This window comes from Neovison vison, chromosome 7, assembly GCF_020171115.1.
Source record: "Neovison vison isolate M4711 chromosome 7, ASM_NN_V1, whole genome shotgun sequence".
In the NCBI taxonomy this organism is placed as follows: domain Eukaryota; kingdom Metazoa; phylum Chordata; class Mammalia; order Carnivora; family Mustelidae; genus Neogale; species Neogale vison.
The window spans coordinates 148,017,231-148,034,841 of record NC_058097.1 but is presented as its reverse complement, the minus strand read 5'-3'; the positions used below and the strand labels follow the sequence as shown (position 1 = coordinate 148,034,841).

Below are 17,611 nucleotides of genomic sequence, written 5' to 3'. Positions count from 1 at the left end.
GGTTGTGGAGGAGAAAAGTGGTGGACAGGCATGACTGTCACACTCCACAGTCACCAATGGGATTCCCTTAACCCCAAGGATCCCTGTGATCCTACACCTATGGAAGAGGAAACAGACCCCAGCTGAGACCTCCTTGAGAGCAGGCCCTGGTCTGCCTGTGTCCTGCCGCATCCTAGACCTTGCACAAGGCCTGGTACAGGGGAGGTGACTAACAGATGCTCACTCAAAGGACGTGGTCCAGCAGGTGCCCTAGTGCTTGGCGGCTGAGGCATCAGAGCCTGACAGACCTGACCTGTGGTCCTGCGTCCTGGCTTTTCCTTGGCACGGTGGCCTCAGGATTCTGAGAGGAGGAAGTCAGGAGCTAAGGCCCAGGGGCCTGGCCTCATGTCACTTCCTTCACATTCTGTCAGTCAAAGCAAGTCGTATGGTGCCCGGATCCCAGGGGTGAGGCACACGTTCCACCTCTTGACTACAGGAACAGTAAAAGAGCCTGGGTGTGCTTGCAGGCTACCCGCCAGAGGCAGGCGTTCTCATGGCCCACTCACCCCCTTGTCTCCAGTCCCACGGCTGGAGTGACATGCTCACCTGCCTCTGGGGGCTGGCCCTGGAGTCAAGTCTAGAAGGAGGACGCGTGCACACCCAAAGCATTGCAGGACTTTGCTAATTCCCATTAGCACAAAATCTGGAAAACATAGGTGGGAACGTTTTCTGTGGGTGCTAGTCCATGGAGGCAGAAATATCATTTCATCAGCCTGAATTAATTAATTAATCAATCGATTAATTCCATTCATGCTTAACCAACTGAGCCACCCAGGCATTCCTGATTTTATTTATAATACAGGATACATTTACCTGAGGTCCTAGATTCAGTGTTCCAGTTTGGGCAGTGAGGGCTGGTTTTCATTGTTGCTTAGCTTGTTGGCTGAACCCCAGATTTAATCGGGACCTGTGCTTTATTGATGCTGAAACGCCAGGAATTTCTTGCTTTAAAATAGAGGAAGGGGCACCTGGGTGGCTCAGTGGGTTAAGCCTCTGCCTTTGGCTCAGGTCATGATCCCAGGGTCCTGGGATCGAGTCCCGCATCAGGCTCTCTGCTCAGCAGGGATCCTGCTTCCCCTCTCTCTCTGCCTGCCTGCCTCTCTGCCTACTTGTGATCTCTCTCTGTCAAATAAATAAATAAATAAAATCTTTAAAAAAAAAAATAGAGGAAGGAACCCAAAGACTAAGGGAGGGAGGAAAAGCTGAGGTGGGTTTACCCGGTGTGACCTACTCACAGAGCCCCTAGCCAAGCTCCACACTCCTGACTTCCTATTACGGAGCCTGTAGGAAACTTCCTTCAGCAAGATGCTGGGAACTATGTTAGCAAGGGGAGTGTCTTTAAACTCGATGTGCTGCTTGTTCTCTGGAAGCTAGGGATGCTGGCGGAACACGCTGCCACAGAAACGGGCTCCATGATTTCAATGGAAATGTCGGGGCCCCGGGAGCAGCAGCACTTGGCCTTCTGGAACATCAGAAGTCAGGCAGTGATCGGAAGGGTCTAACTTACCCTAACTTACGTATCTTCAGCAGAGGTTAATTGTTCAGAGGCCAAATAGGACCAAAGGGACCAAACAGGCTGTTTCTAAGTCCTTCATCTGTAGAACAGAAGCAACAAAACAGTAAACAGACAGACACTTCCCTTTCGGGCTATGGGAGCCTGACTGGAGCCACTATGAGAGAGAGCTTCAGTTCTCCCCAACCACCAAATCTTTCCCGGGCCATTTGCCAGAGAACTGTGCTCTGTGAAGGGAAAATACACAGCCTTTTCAGGGGTGAGCAGACGTTGAGTCTATGTAATGCTAATCTCCGAGGGCACAGAGAAGCACTGTGCAGGGGCTCAAGTGGACCGGGCGGTCACTGGAGTTTAGACCCAAGTCCAGGCTCACGGCACCCAGTGAGACTCTGGACCCGTCCTGGAATTATTCTCTTAGTTTCAGGGTTAACAATAGAAATTTATAGGTGGGGGGCGCCTGGGTGGCTCAGTGGATTAAAGCCTCTGCCTTTGGCTCAGATCATGACCTCGGGGTCCTGGGATTGAGCCCTGCATCGGGCTCTCTGCTCAGCAGGGAGCCTGCTTCCTCCTCTCTCTCTGCCTGCTTCTCTGCCTACTTGTGATCTCTGTTGAATAAATAAATAAAATCTTAAAAAAAAAAAGAAATTTATAGGTGGAATTCACGCATGACTCACCAGGCCTATGAATAAGGGCCATTCTCATAGAAAAGGGACGAGTGAAAACTCCTAGGATGTCTGTTTCCTTCTCACCAATCAATAGCTTGAAACAATTTGAATCCGGGAGAATCACAGAAATTTGTGCCATCATCAAAGACTCCAAAGTGGCAGGGATGGTGTCTGTACCGTGTCCTTTAACTTGCCGGCATGGTCTGTGCAGAAGGCATGGGGCTCAGAGAGTGACAGGGAGCCATTAGTGGCTTGCTCAGATGAGGATTCCAGTTGTAGCTGCTATTCGAGGTGTGGATTTTATGTGCGTGTGTTTGTGTGAGCTAATGTACATATTTTTTTCACTTGATGTGAAACTCTCTGAAGCTAATTTTTTTCTCTTCCTCTATGGAGAACACCAGAAGCGGTCTTCTTTCCCTTGGCAGAGACAGCAGGATAGCTCTCTCCTCTGGTCTTGAAACCCATCGAGTTGCTGGTTCTCAGCTATGATTTAATCTTTGGGGATTTTGATTGTCCTCCCAAATGACAGGACAGCATCCTTGCCTGCTCCCTCGACTATAGCATGTTCCTAGGACTTGGAGAGTGGAAAGTAGCAGGTGCTTCAGATGCACTGATGAGGCACAGATGTGCTGAGAATGGGAGATAAATCCCATAAGAACATAAATCCTGCCCCCTGAGTGAACTTTCTGGGTGTTCTGTAGTCAGGGTTAGTGTTAACAACTCTCCATAGAAACAGGATTAGTAGAAGATACAGACATATGTGATACAGATGTAGATATAAATGTCTGTAGATAGATATAGATATAAAGAGATTTACTATAAGGAATTGGTTCACACAATTATGGAGCTGAGAAGCCCTAAGGTCAGCAGTTGGCAAGCCAGAGATCCCGGAGAGTCAATGATAATAGTTCCTGTCCAAGTTCGAAGGCCTGAGAAGCAAGTGAGTAGACGGTGTAAATTCTAGTCTGAAGGCAGAAGACCAATGTCTTCACTTGAAGACAATCAGGCAGAGAGCACATTCTCCCTTACTCAGCTTTTTGTGCTAAGGCAGCCTTCAACGGATTAGGTGAGGCCCACCTGCCCTGGGGAGGAAGTCTGCTTTGCTCAGGCCACAGATTCAATTGTTAATCTCATCCTTCACAGACACACACCCAGAAAAATGCACTACCAAGTCACCTGGCACCCTGTGACCTAGTCAAGTGGACACATAAAATTAACCATCATATCCCACAAAGGGAAAGAAAGAAAGTACTGTTGTTGGGCTTCTGTGTTTGTGGGAGGCAATCTCTACCACGATTTGGTGAGCTGCTCTGAGTTTACTGAGTTGCATGTAAGCTGCTTGCTTCCAGAGCAGGAGAAGGCTTCTGGGTGGTCCAGGCGGAAGGGAAGGCAGCTCTTCCAGGAGCTTCGATGACCCCAAAGGGATTCTGGTTATCTGCAGCCGATGAGGGTGGTGTTTGATCCCTGATAGAAGAACCGTCTAGGATTTAGGAGCAAATCCAGGCTCTCCTTGGTGAGCAATTTTCTTCCTTTCGAGAAAGAGCTCTTGGCTTATTGCTGGGCCTACCTGAGAATGGTCCCAATGGGTGGGAGGCCAGGTAATTATTTATTACCAATAAAGTAATTAATGACTGTCATCCACAGTCATCGCTTTTCTCAGAATACTTGAGGTGTGTGGGCTCAGGGATCGCTCTCTGGGATGTCAGTCAGCATCAGGGTGAAAATATACTCTGTTTCTCTCCCTTTTCCTCCTTCATTTCCTAGAATCAGGCTCTTGTTTCTTCCACTCCAGAGATTCTGTGCCAAGCTCGCCAGTGATCTCTTTACTGCGAGTGCAATGGGAATTTAAAAAAAATTATTTTGAAATAGGAAAAATTTTAAGCATACATGAAAGTTGAGAAAACAGTATAATGAACTTCATCACAAAACTTCAACATGTACTGACTTCTTACCCATTTGGTTCAGTGGACACTTCTTAACCCATATGGGAGGGAAGCACTCATGGTCTCAGATCCTGTAGGCCCCTTCTCCCCTGATGCTTTCCTGGAGGCGACATTCTTTTCTAATTTTCCTCTGACCTCTCTGCTGCTTGGCAGGCTCCCCTCAGGGGCTCCTTCCTCTCCTGTCCCTTAAATGCTGGTGTTTCCTGAGGCTTTGTCTTAGACCCTCCTCCTCTCACTTTCCACACTCTGCCTGAGTAAACACACCCTCTCTTGTGGCCTCACATATCTTTCCAGGGCTGGGGAGACCCAAATTTCAATGAGGTCCCCATCTCTGCCTTCATTCCAGATCACCGTCCAAGGCTGAGACTCCTACATCCAGGAGTCTCCTAGACACCCCTCCCCAACTGTCCCACAGGTGTCTCCCATTCAACATGTACCAAACGGAGTCCACCCTCCTGCCCCAGCCTGCGGTTGCCTGGATTCCTGTATATCCACTCAACACACACTGGATGTGTAAGAAAAAGTGGAAGATTTGGAATCAGCAAAGAAATCGCTGCTATAATAATAATAAAAAAAGGACAATAACAAGTGTTGATAAGACTGTGGAGGAATTGAGCTCTCCTCCATTGCTGGTGGGAGTGTGGGATGCCCCCCAAGAATTAGGTCTAAGCCCATTGAGGATGTTAAAGTGGCCTGCTTGAGGAGGAGAGGGGGTTCAAGTATAGGTGTTTGGGGGCATCTGGGTGGCTCAGTCAGTGAAGTGTCTGCTTTGGCTCAGGTCATTGGGTCTCAAGGTTCTGGGATTGAGCCTCACATTGGGCTCTGGGCTCAACAGGGAGTCTGCTTCTCCCTCTGCCTCTGCCCCTCCCCTCCTTGGGTTGCAGGCAGGCATGCTCGCTCCCTCTCTCTCTCAAAAAAAAAAAAAAAAAGTGTAGGTTCTTTGATGGGTGAGGAGGTAGAGTGGCCTGACTTGGGGAAGGAGGTGGGTGTGTGTACAAAGGGCAGGGAGCTGGCGAGCTGGATCGTGGGGCCTCTGGGGGATGGGTTACAGGGGTCCCTGGAGAAATGGCATAAATACCACTCAGTCTAGGAAGGCTTTGGGAGCTCCCGGCCAAGCATGGTGTAGGGGCCTGGGGCCACCAGTGCCTGCCTGGCTGAGGCTGGGAGTAGCTGCAGCGGTAACCAGTGTGTCTTCCTCTCTGGATGGCCTGAGCCTCCTGGGTTTGTGACTGGCCCTAGGGAGTGGGGAAGCCTCCTGGTAAATGACTAATAAGAGTAGAGGTTCTGCCAACCCTGGCAGTGAGAGGAGGGGACTCCAACTAGATTTCATTTGATTTATCAGAGTAAAGAAAAGCACATTTCTTGTGCCCTGAGTACTGTGACGTAATTCCCATGCAGAATTACAAATTGGGATAATTGTGAGGTATAAAAGGGATGGCCATAAAGAAAAAGGACAGATTCCCTATTTACTTAGCAGGTAGAGTGGGCATGTCGTAGTGTTGGATTAGAAGTGGGGGGCTGGAAATTGGTGCAAAAACAAAAAACAAAACAAAACCCCAAAACAAAACAAACACGCGAACATTTCCAGGTTTCTGAGAACTGGGTCCCTCAGGGTTCATTCCCCATCCTTTTCCACTAGGTCGCCCATGCTGCCCGGGACAAAGGCTACCAAAGGTACCGCCCCAGTGCCATCTGCCCCCTGTGGCCTACCGTGGATCCACTCGCACCGTGTCCTTGTCCCCCACTGTGTGGTAAGGTGTCTCCACTGCGTTGCAGGCAGGCAGACAACAGTTGCAACAGTTGTTAAGGGAAGCGATCGCTTGGTGACAGGAATATAATCTTGGCCTGTCCCGGGATCAGCCATCAGGTGCTCCAGCGAGGTCTCGGCCGGGCTCCTAGAGGGTCTCTAAGACCCGCCTTGAGGTGGAGCCCCCCTACCCTGCCCACCCCAGGCAGGGTCCAAGCCCACGCACCCCAGGTTTCCTTCTCTCACCCCCTCCCTTCATGTCTTGCCCAATGGCCCGAGGGCCCTGCGGCCGGACTGTAGGGGACGCGTGGATGGCACTGCCTGGGGCCGGGGCTCACTGATCACTCTGGGGCAGGATCCCTGGTTGGAAAGTTCCAGCCAGGTTCAGGAGCCCTTGAACTGAGTTTGGGCATCTTTGGACCCGAGTCTCGGATGTGGGCTCGGACACAGGCTGACCTGGGCTTGGCCCTGGCCTGGAACGGGAGCCTCCCCTTGCAGAGAGCTCCCCAACCTGTCCCACCCCTCCTGGCCTCCTCAGTGGGCGCCCAGACCCTTTGGTGGTGCTCTGTGTCTGTGCCTGTGGAGTGTTAGGCAGAGGGTCCTTTCACTGGCATCTCGGCTTGACCTGGGAGGGAGAAGAACGGATGAGGTGCCAGGTGCCGGGGAGGGGCCGGGACATGGCTGCAGCTGGGAAGGATCAGGCCGGGAATGAAGTCTGCTTCTGAGTTCATTATCCTGCCTTTTCCGGCCCCAGCCCTGGACAGGAGGCCTTGGCCCTCACCTCCTTCACTGGGCCCTCTTCCTATGCAGTGGAGAGCTGGTCTGTGGGGCCTAGGCCGGCAGCTCAGCCCTGGGCTGGAGGCTTCCCCCCAGCCCAGCCTGCACGATCTCTAATAGTTGTTGGGGGGGCTTTACAAGTGTGGAAACTGAGGTGATTGGCGCGGGGCTGGAGCCCAGGTCAGCCTGCTCCCCTGCTGAAGCTGCTTAACCAGCCGCCACAGCTGGGTCCTCATCTGCCCTCTCTCAGCCCTTGACTCTGGGCATTAAGGCCTGGCACCGAAGGTCCCTGGTTTCTTCTTACAGCTTGGGGCCAGCCTTCTCAGCTTTCTTTGTGCATTTCTTGTCCTACCTTTTAAAAGTCTGCAGAGCTCTGAACTGGGCCCACTTCTCTTGCGTTGGGACCCGGTCACTGGGACAGCTTTAACCTCCCGCCCGTGGAGCTGACTCCCAGAGAGCCCCCCCAACCTGCCCCACCCCTCCTGACCTCCTGGACGCCTGCCCCTGGAGGTTCCACGTCTCTGAGATGGCCCCATCACTGGCCTGGCCCATGGGGGTGTGTGAGTTACAGGACTGGGTGTGTGGGTCAGAGGGAGAACCGAAAGGAGGACAGTTTCCACGCACAACACTCCTTTCACCTCGGTGTGGCCTTTCTCTTCTGCAGGGCCCTGACTCTCAGAACTAGTATGGCAGCAAGCTTTGTGTGGGGCCAGGAAAAAACCTGTGTGTGTGTGTGTGTGTGTGTGAGAGAGAGAGAGAGAGAGGAGAGAGAGAGAGAGAGGAGAGAGGTTTCTGGGAGCAGAAAACCCTGGTGTTGTGGGGAGTGGGCCGAGGAGGCTGTCTTGGGCCAACTGCTCAAAAAACTATTTGGAAGTCATCAGTACTTTCTGTGATGGTTTCTCTCTTAACAACCCAGCCAAGCTCCTTTAAAAGGAACCCTGTAGAAAGAGACCTTTAAAGGGGGTTAGTGTCCATAATGGGTCTTAAAGGCCCTAAAGGGATAGGAGTGCTCCTTGGGAGCTGGTTTTAGTGGCTTTTGGTGGGGGCAACAGGTGAAGTTTTCCCCACTATCTTTGGGCTGTTGTGGCCCCTACAGTGGTGTCTTCACAGGACCCATCTCTGACCAAGGTGGAGCTTTGGCCCTAGATGTGCCCAGGTGTTCTTCCCCAGTCTGCCTCCCTCCCTCAGGACCTTAGATTCTGCCTGGACCTGGTTTTTTTGCCATAGAGCCCTGCCATACCCCTTGGTCAAGCTCTCATGCAAATTGGGTTCCTTTCATTCAAGGACTTCCAGAAAAGGCTTACCTTGTACTCACACCACATGAGACCCCAGGCTGTCTGTACTCCATGGTCTCTCTTTCTCCCAGAAGCCTTCCTGGCTCCCCCCACCAAGAATTCCCTCTTCACTGCCCTCTCAAAGCCACGCCTCTAGTTGTGTCCTTGGGCCTCATCCCACACCACCTTTTATTCTCATGAGACTGAGACTTCTTTACCCCTGTGACCTTAATGACTTTAGTGGATGTTAAGGAAAAGTCTGTTGTGTGTGTGAATGAATGAGGGACCTCAGGATTGTTCTGGAAGCCTTGGCTGGGCTGTCCTGGACATTGAATGGGGATTAACAGACGTTAGGTTCTACCCTCATGAGTGTCCTGGGACTCTCCGATCAGAGGCCTGGTTTTCTCAAGAAGCATGGCCTCTGGGGGTGCCTGGGTGGCTCAGCCAGTCAAGTGTCTGTGTTTGGCTCAGGTTATGATCCCAGGGTCCTGAAATTGAGACCCACATTGGGCTCCCTGCTCGGCAGGGAGGCTCTTCTCTTTCTCTCTCTGCCTGCTGCTCCCCCTGCTCATGCTCTCTCTCTCTCTCTCACTGTCAAATAAATAAAATATTTTAAAAAAAGAAGGAAAGAAAGAAAGGAAGGAAGGAAGAAAGAAAGGAAGTAAAAAAGAAACATGACCTCTGGGGACGCCTGGGTAGCTCAGTGGGTTTAAGTCTCTGCCTTCAATTCAGGTCATTATCTCAGGGTCCTGAGATGGAGCCCCGCATCGGGCTCTCTCTGTTCAGCAGGGAGCCTGCTTCCTCCTCTCTCTCTGCCTGCCTCTCTGCCAACTTGTGATCTCTGTCTGTCAAATAAATAAATAAATAAATCTTAAAAAAAAAAAAAAGAAAGAAAGAAACATGACCTCTGGATGAGCTTTAGGACTGAACCCTTGGATAACAACTGTCACCCAGAATTACCCTGGGCCAGCTGGGTCCCTGTTCCTCTTTCCTTTTTAGGCTTCAACTCTGACCAATCCAGGACTCAGCCTACTGTGGTTTGGAACCTGTTCCTCGGCTTTCATGGGACCCAACCTGTGAAATGATAGAAAATATTGGTCTCTGTCCCTGGTTCCTGGCAGAGTTCCTAAAACTCTTCCTAGGTGATAGGAACCTCCTAGGTGATAAGACTTTCTTTTGCTGTAACAAGGCAACTCTTAGTGGTCTCCTGGATAGCTTCAGGATGGGTGCTGGGCACTAGAAAGACCAAGCCATGATTAGAAGCTTGGAAATTTCAGCCCTACCCCTATCCTCTGGAAAGCGGACAGGGGATGGATATTGGGTTAATAATGTGTCGTGTCTACATGATGAAGCCTTTCAAAACCCCCACTCCCCAAAATATGGGGTTTGAAGAACTTCTGAGTTGCTGGAGGTACTGAGAGGATGGTGTGCCTGGTGAGGGCTTCATGCACCTTCCCCATGCCTTACTCAATACATCTCTTCCGTCTGGATGTACATCCATATCCTTTATCCTTTAATGGTAAACCAGTACACCTAAGTAAGTGTTACCCTGAGTTCTACGCGACATTCTAGCAAATTATGGAACCCAGGTAAGGGGTTGTGGAAATCCCAACTTATAGCCCACAGTCAGAAATATAAGTAATAACCTGGGACTTGCCATTGGCATCTGAAATGTGGGCGTGGGGACAGTGTTGTGGGACCTAGCCCTCAAAACCTGGGGGTCTGGAACCAGATAAATGATGTCAGAAGTGAGTCAAATGGCAGGACCCCAGCTGGTGTCAGATGATTGTTCCATATGTGGTGTCAGAAAGGAAGTGCTGTGGGAGTGTGAGAGTGAAGGAGAAACATGGGTTTGTCCTGTCCCACATCCTCATGATGAGGTCCCCTCCCCAATCTCCTAGCTTCTCTCACCCCTTCCCATCTTATGCTGTCTACTCGTAGGAGCTGGGATTTCTCAGAGATCTGCATGCCCAATTTTAAATGTTCATGGTGTATGTGAGCACATATTTGTGTGTGCACATGTACACACACACACACACACACACACACACACTCAAGGAGAGCCCAAGAGAAACACTGCTGAGCCAGAGGGAGAACTTTTATTAGATTCCAGCAAGACTATACGGTACATGTTTCATGCAGATTAAATATGTGTCTTTGCCGCCCCTGGGAGGGAGCACTTCCACGGCCAGCTCCTTCCTTGGCACGTCAAGGGATGAGTGTCAGGGGGAACTCTCAATATATTCTGCGTGGGGGACGGTTGGGATCATTACTGGGGGTGGAGGTGAGACAGTGGGCAGCTGGTGGCCCCTGGGACCTTGAGTCTTCAGAGGCTCAGGGACCACAGGACCTTGGTCTTTGGCTGGTGGTGGCATCAGAAGGTCTTGGTCTTTCAGAGGCACCGGAATTATAGGAACTTGACTCTTCACAGGCTCAGGGACCCCAGGACCTTGATTCTTTGGAGGCTCTGGGACCACGGGGCCTTGATCCTTGACTGGTGCTGGGACCACAGGACCTTGATTCTTTGTCTGTCCTGCAAGCACAGGCTCGAGATCCTTCGGAAGCTCTGGGACTGCTCCGCCTTGATCCTTGACTGGCTCCGACAACACTAGAGCTTGGTTCTTCACAGGCTCAGAGAGCATGGGACCTTCATTCTTTATAGGTGCTCTGACTGTAGCACTTTGACCCTTCAGCTGCTCTGAAATGGTAGGACCTTGATCCTTGACAGGTGCTGGGACGGTGGGACCTTGAGCCACAGTCTCAGGGACCATGGAGCTTTGCTCCTTGACAGGTGCCAGTACCATGGGACTTTGCTCCTTAACTGTTCCTGGAACCATAGGACTTTGATTCTTTGGAGGCACGGGGACCAAGGAAGCTTGGTCCTTCACTGGCGCTGAGATCACAGAACCTTCCTTCTTTAAAGGCTCGGGGGCCACATGATCTTGATCCTTAACTGGTATGGGGACCATGGGACCCACATCCTTCAGAGATGCCAAGACCACAGGAGCTTGACCATTCAGAGGCTCTGGGGCCGTGGGGCCTTGATCCTTCGGACGCTCTTGGATCACAGGACCTTGATCTTTCAGAGGCCCTGGGCCCGCAGGACTTTGATCCTTGCCTGGCTCTGTGGCTGTAGGACCTCGATTCTTACGTGAATCACTGGCGAGTTCAACCTGGCTCCTGCAGGGGAGAGAGAGGTAGTCACTGTGAGGGCCCAAGCTCAGACCAAGGAGCAGGCAGAGCACAGATTGCCTGATAAGTCTTGGCCTAGTGGAGCCTGGGGAGGGCAGCTCTTGCTGGAGAGCTGCGAGGAAAATCTGGTTTGCATGTTCTTAGAACAGAACATGGGGAGGAGTGAGGGGTAGGCTCAGGAATCAGTCATTCAATGTGCTTGCCAATTGATTATAACCTGCGAGTGGCACGGAGGGTGGTCCCCAGGTGACAAGGGCGGTGCCAGAGCTGGACTCAGAGTCCTCCTGTGGGCTGGGCGTCGCAGCAGCCCGTCCACCCCACTCTCCACCCAGGCTGTTCCTCCTGCCTCCGTGGTAGCTGGGCCCTCCTGCAAGCCTGTCCGCTCAGATGGCCCCATAGGCCAGCGCACTGTCTTCTCAGGGCCTTCCAAGGCTCTGTCCCCTCCCCAGATCCCTTGCTAAGGGCTAACTGTGGAGAGGAACAATAAAGAGGTCAGGGGAATGTCCCTCTGAGCACTGTCCCTGCCAGGGGGAAAGTATTTTATCATGAACATTGTTTAGAATCACTTGCACAAGGCGATAATAAAAAGCAGACTGGCTTTTGATCGGTTTTATCAGTGCATTTAATTTCTCTATCTACATTGTGCCTCATTGTTGCCCACGCCATTGCCATTGCCCCCACCTCGGGCAGATGACTGGCTGGGGCCCCCCATTGAGGCAGTGAGGAGGCCCTGCTCCCCTTGCTCTGTCCCTGCTTCTGGCTCCCTCCACCATCCCTGGGCCCTTGCCCTCACTTACTCCAAGGGTCTGGGGCTGATTTCCCTGCAGCCGAGTCCAAGCCTCCCACCAGGGTTCACTGCAGACCCCCGCCTCATCCCTTGGCCTGTCCACAGAGAATAGGTGACATCACTGACACCAAGGGCAAACCTTGCCACATTCAGAGCCCACCAGTCTGAGAATACACACTCATTCCTACAGGCCAGGCTGAAATTCGCCACTCAGGAACGGCCACTCAGCCGGTGTCACCGACCCGCGTACACCTCCAGCACAGTCCACTTTCCAGATCGCTTCTTCTCAGAGCCCATTTCAGCACCCCAGCCACCCCATGAAGCCACATGGATGTTACCACCCTCACTTTTCAGATGAAGAAACTGAGGTCCCGAGAGAGGAAGTGGGGTGGAAAGTGAGGGACCTGCATGGACTCCAGAGTCTGGGTCTTTCCACTCCCGGGGCCTGCGCTCTGTCCCCCTGCGTTGCTCAGCACAGGGTAACTATTATTACTCTCTAACACTTTGTGAGCAATCAAGTCTTACGTTTAAAACCATTTCAGCATTTTAACAGTTCCTATTAGCTTTTAGGACAATGTCTTTCTTACGTGCTGATTAAAGCTGGCCCAGTAAGACCCCTGCTTGCTCACACTTTCATAGCTGCTTATGGTTTCCTCTCTCTGGGCCCCAAGCTTGTCATCTATGTCAATGGATAGAAGGATATTTACTGAGAAATGTACGATGAGAGATAATTAGCCCCTTGTCATGGGATATTACCATGCAATATTATAATTATTTTTCTATTGACTTTGAAGTAAAGTTACACATATTTGGACCATTTTTGCTCTGACATGTCACCCCAATGATTCAGAAGCTTCTTACTGTGTTTAGCATCTTGAGCTACCCTGGGACCTGCCTCTCTCATCAGAGTACACAGTAGCAGTGGCATAGGCAGGCTCTCCGTCATCCCTCCGGATGGCTCTGAGCATCTCAGTGGACTGACAGGGGCCAGCGTGGCTCCCTGACTCAGCATGCCCAGAGCCAGATGGACAGAGCTGGCTGCCATCAGTGGGACCTTAGTGTTGGCAGAGAGAGCTAGGCAAGGCCACGAGAAGCGCACAGAATCCAAGGATGGTGTTAAAAGACGTCTAATACTTGCTGGCTGGTGAGAGAGGAACTAAAAGCCACCCAATTCAAAATAGAAGCAAGTGGAAAATCGATTAGATGAATCCTATCAGGGAGTGAACACCCTGGGTGGGGTCATCCTGAAGGGGTGACAGAGCTGAGGTAGGAGACACAAAAGTGGGGGAGCTTAACTTGATCTTGGGGGTTTGCACTGCAAGACCTACCTCACTGGCAGGACACGGACTCAGCGTCCTTGGCTGGCACGGAGATGAAACCGGGAACAGCCCCACAGCGTGGGCAAAATGCACTTCCCTGCATGTTGGAGGCCGGGGCTCCCGTGCCATGACCCACATGTCTGTTCAATAGGCCTCTCAGCCACCTGGGGGCTAACCCCGAATTTGCTTGGATGAATAACTCTAGCTTGCTTTCGCTAGGAACCTGTTTCCTTAGTAAGTATCCTTCCTTACTCATGGGAAGGTTTAGAATGAAGATTAGAAATGATAAAATCAAATCTATAATATTACCCTTTTGGGGGATTAAGTTAAGGAAAATTCTGTGTAGATTTATTTTTGAAAATACTTGTGATGTTTAAAATAATTTGGCATATCAGAATGTCTAAGAGATGAGCTTTGTGATTCCAATATAAAATACATAATGGGGGGGGTGCCTGGGTGGCTCAGTGGGTTAAGCCTCTGCCTTCGGCTCAGGTCAAGATCTCAGGGTCTTGGGATCGAGTCCCGCATCGGGCTTTCTGCTCAGCAAGGAGCCTGCTTACCCCTGTCTCTTCCTGCCTCTCTGCCTACTTGTGATCTCTCTCTCTGTCAAATAAATAAATAAAATCTTTTAAAAAATGCATAATGGAATAATTAATTCAAATTTGTGATTTTTAAGTTGAAAGGTATGGACAATTTTGTAAATTTTGAAAACAACAATGGAACTTTTATGATAACCTAATAATTATATTTTTAAGCTTACTTTATTGTAAATTACTAATAATTTAGCGGAACTGAATTACTTAGGTTTTAAAATCCTCCTTAAAGGAGATTGTTGAATTTCATTAGATTTTAAAGTGTTACTTTTATAAATTAAACATTCATTTTTAAAAACCAAAGCAGCTGGGGCATCTGGGTGGCTCAGTGGGTTAAAGCTTCTGCCTTCAGGTCAGGTCATGATCCCAGGGTCCTGGGATCGAGCCTCGCATCGGGCTCTCTGCTCAGCAGGGAACCTGCTTCCCTTCCTCTCTCTCTGCCTGCCTCTCTGCCTACTTGTGATCTCTGTCTGTCAAATAAATAAATAAAATCTTAAAAAAAAACACACAAAAAACCAAAGCAGCTTTGGGGCACCTGGCTGGCTCAGTTGGTGGAGTGTGTGACTCTTGATCTCAGTGTTGTGAGTTCGAGCCTCACACTGGATGTAGAGATTACTTAAAATAAAATCTTAAAAACAAACCAACAACACACACAAAAAAACAACCCAACGCAGCCTCAGCTGGTCTTCCTATGAACAGACCCACCCTCAAAGGCAACATAAAAACTCACATTGACCCTGACTGGCCATCATTTGGTTCCACGGTGCTCTGCCAGTCTCCCCATCTGTAAAAACGCCCCATCATGCCCAGTAAGGCTGGCAGAAGCCACATGCACAGTGCCTTCTGTGTGAGTGAGATGAAGCTGGGTGCTGAGTGGAGATGGGCTGCATTCAGCCCCGCTCAGCCCACGGGCTAGCTGTCCTTTGGCATGGCCTAACCCGCACAACCACATCTGTGGCCCCCAGCCAGCTGCGGATTGTCTCCTTCCTGCCTGCGTACCCGCTCGTAAACTAGAATAACCCTTTGGGTTTATCTTGGCTTCTGTGCTGTGTATTGCTGGCCAGATCTTGGGCCATCACTCAACTACTATAGACCTCAGTTTCCCCTGTTGTGAAATGGGGAGAATAGTACAAATGCAGGAACTGTTACAATAGAGGATCGGATGATCCTGTTGGACAGGGATATGAAATCACGATTCTTGACATTTACAAATTACATCACACAATGACCTCCATTCCCATTAGGTGCAGTAACAGCTTCCCAGATGCTCACATACTCCTTACTGCAGCCCACCCCAGACCCTCACGGCAGCCCCTGATGAAGGCAGGGAGAGGGGCGGCCAGCACTCCACACTCACCCTAGGCTGCTGCCCTCTGGCTAGCCCCTGTGATTTATCCACCCCCAGTACTTTATTGCTTTGCTCCTGCTGCCTGGATGGCCCCTTTCACCCACTTTGCTCTGCCTATCCTTGGCAGTTCCGCTTGCCCAGACCCCATCTCCTCACAAGGTCCTGGTGGCATCTTCCCAAATGAGCTTTCCCTCACTGTACCACTTTATAGTCTCTCCCACATTCACATGTGCCTCCATTAATTTAACCGCCCTGCTCCAGCCCGGTTTGACCATGAGTCCATCTTCTCCCCGGCCTGCAACCCCAGGGCCCAGCACAGTGCTGGCAACAAAGAAGATCAAATGGAAAGAGTTACAGATCATTGTTGCTGAGACCTGCTTCATCATCTATCCCATGGTCCCGGGCAGAACCCCAGGGTCCTCCCTTCTGTCTCCCTCTTCCTTAAAATCTTCACACTATCCATCAGGAACGACCCGTTCCAGCTCCTAACACTTCTCTCTGGAATATTCCCACGTCTTTCCCTTACTCCCTGCCACACCCCAAGCTGTGCCATCATCTCCGTGGACCACTGTCACAGTCCCCTAACTGGTAGCCTCTTCTATCCAATCCATTCTTCAAACAGAAATCAGAATGACCTTTCCAAAAATCACCCTCTTCCTTCCCTGCTTACAACTCTTCAAGGCTTCTTGCACTCAGAGTAAAGAGTAAAGCCTGTTGCGTGGTCCCACCTTGCTGACCAGCCTGCTCCCACCGCCTTCCCGGCTCTAGGTCCCCTCCAGCCCCTCAGGACTTTGCTCTCTTCCTCTGTATGTCCTGCTTCTTTCCATTTCTGACTTTGCGCATGCTGTTGTCTCCTGGAACATTCTCTTGCTCCCTCTTGCCTTGGTTAATGTGTACTCATCTTCCATCTCTCAGCCCAGTGGAGCACTTTCCCAGGGAAGCCTTCCCTGACCCCACTGATGAAACCCGGTCACCTGCTGCACACTCTCCTAGTCCCTGACCCTCCCCTTCCCCTTAACACAGCTCATTACTTGCATTCTTCTGGATTAATGTTTCCCCTACAGGACTGAAGCATTCAGAGGGCAGGACCAGGCTGCCTTTGCCTATCACTGTATTGTCTGTACCTAAAACAAAGGGAAGGACTCAAGTAAGTACTTGTTGAATGAATGAATAAATGAAATGAGACCTTTCTGTGCCAGGCTTTGTCCTATTTGCAAAATTTAATGTTCCAAGTTCACATGAGACATCCTAAGTCTTAGGAACTTAATTTTCTGCCCTTCTTCCTGTTACTATGGAGACAGGCAATGCCTCCTGGATACACACACACTGGCTTTGGATGCAAGCTTTATCAGAGTCTGGAAGCAGGATTATTGAACCCTGCCCAAGACTATCTGGAGAAAGGGCCTCCTTCCCTCCAGCTGGTTCCTACCCTTGCACACAATTCTAATTCCATCATGCACCCCTGTGGTTGTTTTCTTTCTTTTTCCCTTTAGACTATCTCCTGATGCATCATCATCAAAGCAGCCCAGAGCTGGGGCAGTGGTCCTGTAGGAGCGCCCTGTTCAGAAATCACGGACCTACGGCCGCGTCCATGAGTCCCCTTCCTCCACAGCTTGGAAAAGCCCTGGGGAAGGAAGAAACACCCATTGCCTGAGCAGGAACCATGTGACAGGCTCAGGGTCAGGTGCTTTAACAAAGATCATTTCTTAGAATGTAAAGAGCAGGGGCGCCTGGGTGGCTCAGTGGGTTAAGGCCTCTGCCTTCAGCTTGGGTCATGATCTCAGGGTTCTGGGATCAAGCCCCTCATTGGGCTCACTGCTCAGCTGGGAACCTGCTTCCTCCTCTCTCTCCGCCTGCCTATTTGTGATCTCTTTCAAATAAATAAGTAAATAAATAAAATCTTAAAAAAAAAAAAAGCAAAGAATGTAAAGAGCAGCCTGTTGGGGGAGAAAGTGCACAGGCTGGGCTAGGGCCAGAAGAGCTGGGTTTGAATGCCGACCCAACACCTTTCTAGCCCGTGCGATGTCATGACGGGCATGGCAGTCTCTGTACCTCAGTACCCATCATCTATACAATGGGGGTTGCAGTGCTCACCATTTAGGGAGGATTAGTGTCTGTGAACACTCATGGCATGATCCTGGAATACGGGTGATGGTTTGCAGATGTTAGTTCCAAAAAGGGACTGAGTGATCTAGTCCAGTTGTGTTACTCTGCAGATAGGAGACTGACCCAGAGTGGGCAAGTGATTCTCCAATAATCACACAGCCAATGGCTAGCAGGTCCAGGACGAAAACGCAGGCCTCTCAACCAATGTCTTAGTGATTGGGTGGGAGGGGATGGAGCAAACTCGCTTGAAGCAAAGATATGCAGGAGGGGCTAAGTCAGGACCCAGGCCTACTGCCCCTCAGGGGCTC

General features: G+C 50.7%; 1 protein-coding gene across 1 annotated transcript in view; it reads right to left on the bottom strand.

Annotated features, from left to right (window-relative positions):
* Positions 1-10,038: 10,038 nt before the first annotated feature.
* MAP6 (microtubule associated protein 6) overlaps positions 10,039-17,611 on the bottom strand; it is a 73,587-nt gene continuing 66,014 nt past the window's right edge. Inside the window, exon 4 of the mRNA XM_044258510.1 lies at positions 10,039-11,138. Within this exon, the coding sequence (XP_044114445.1) occupies positions 10,181-11,138 (958 nt within the window). The 3' untranslated portion in view covers positions 10,039-10,180. The remainder of the gene's footprint in view (positions 11,139-17,611) is intronic.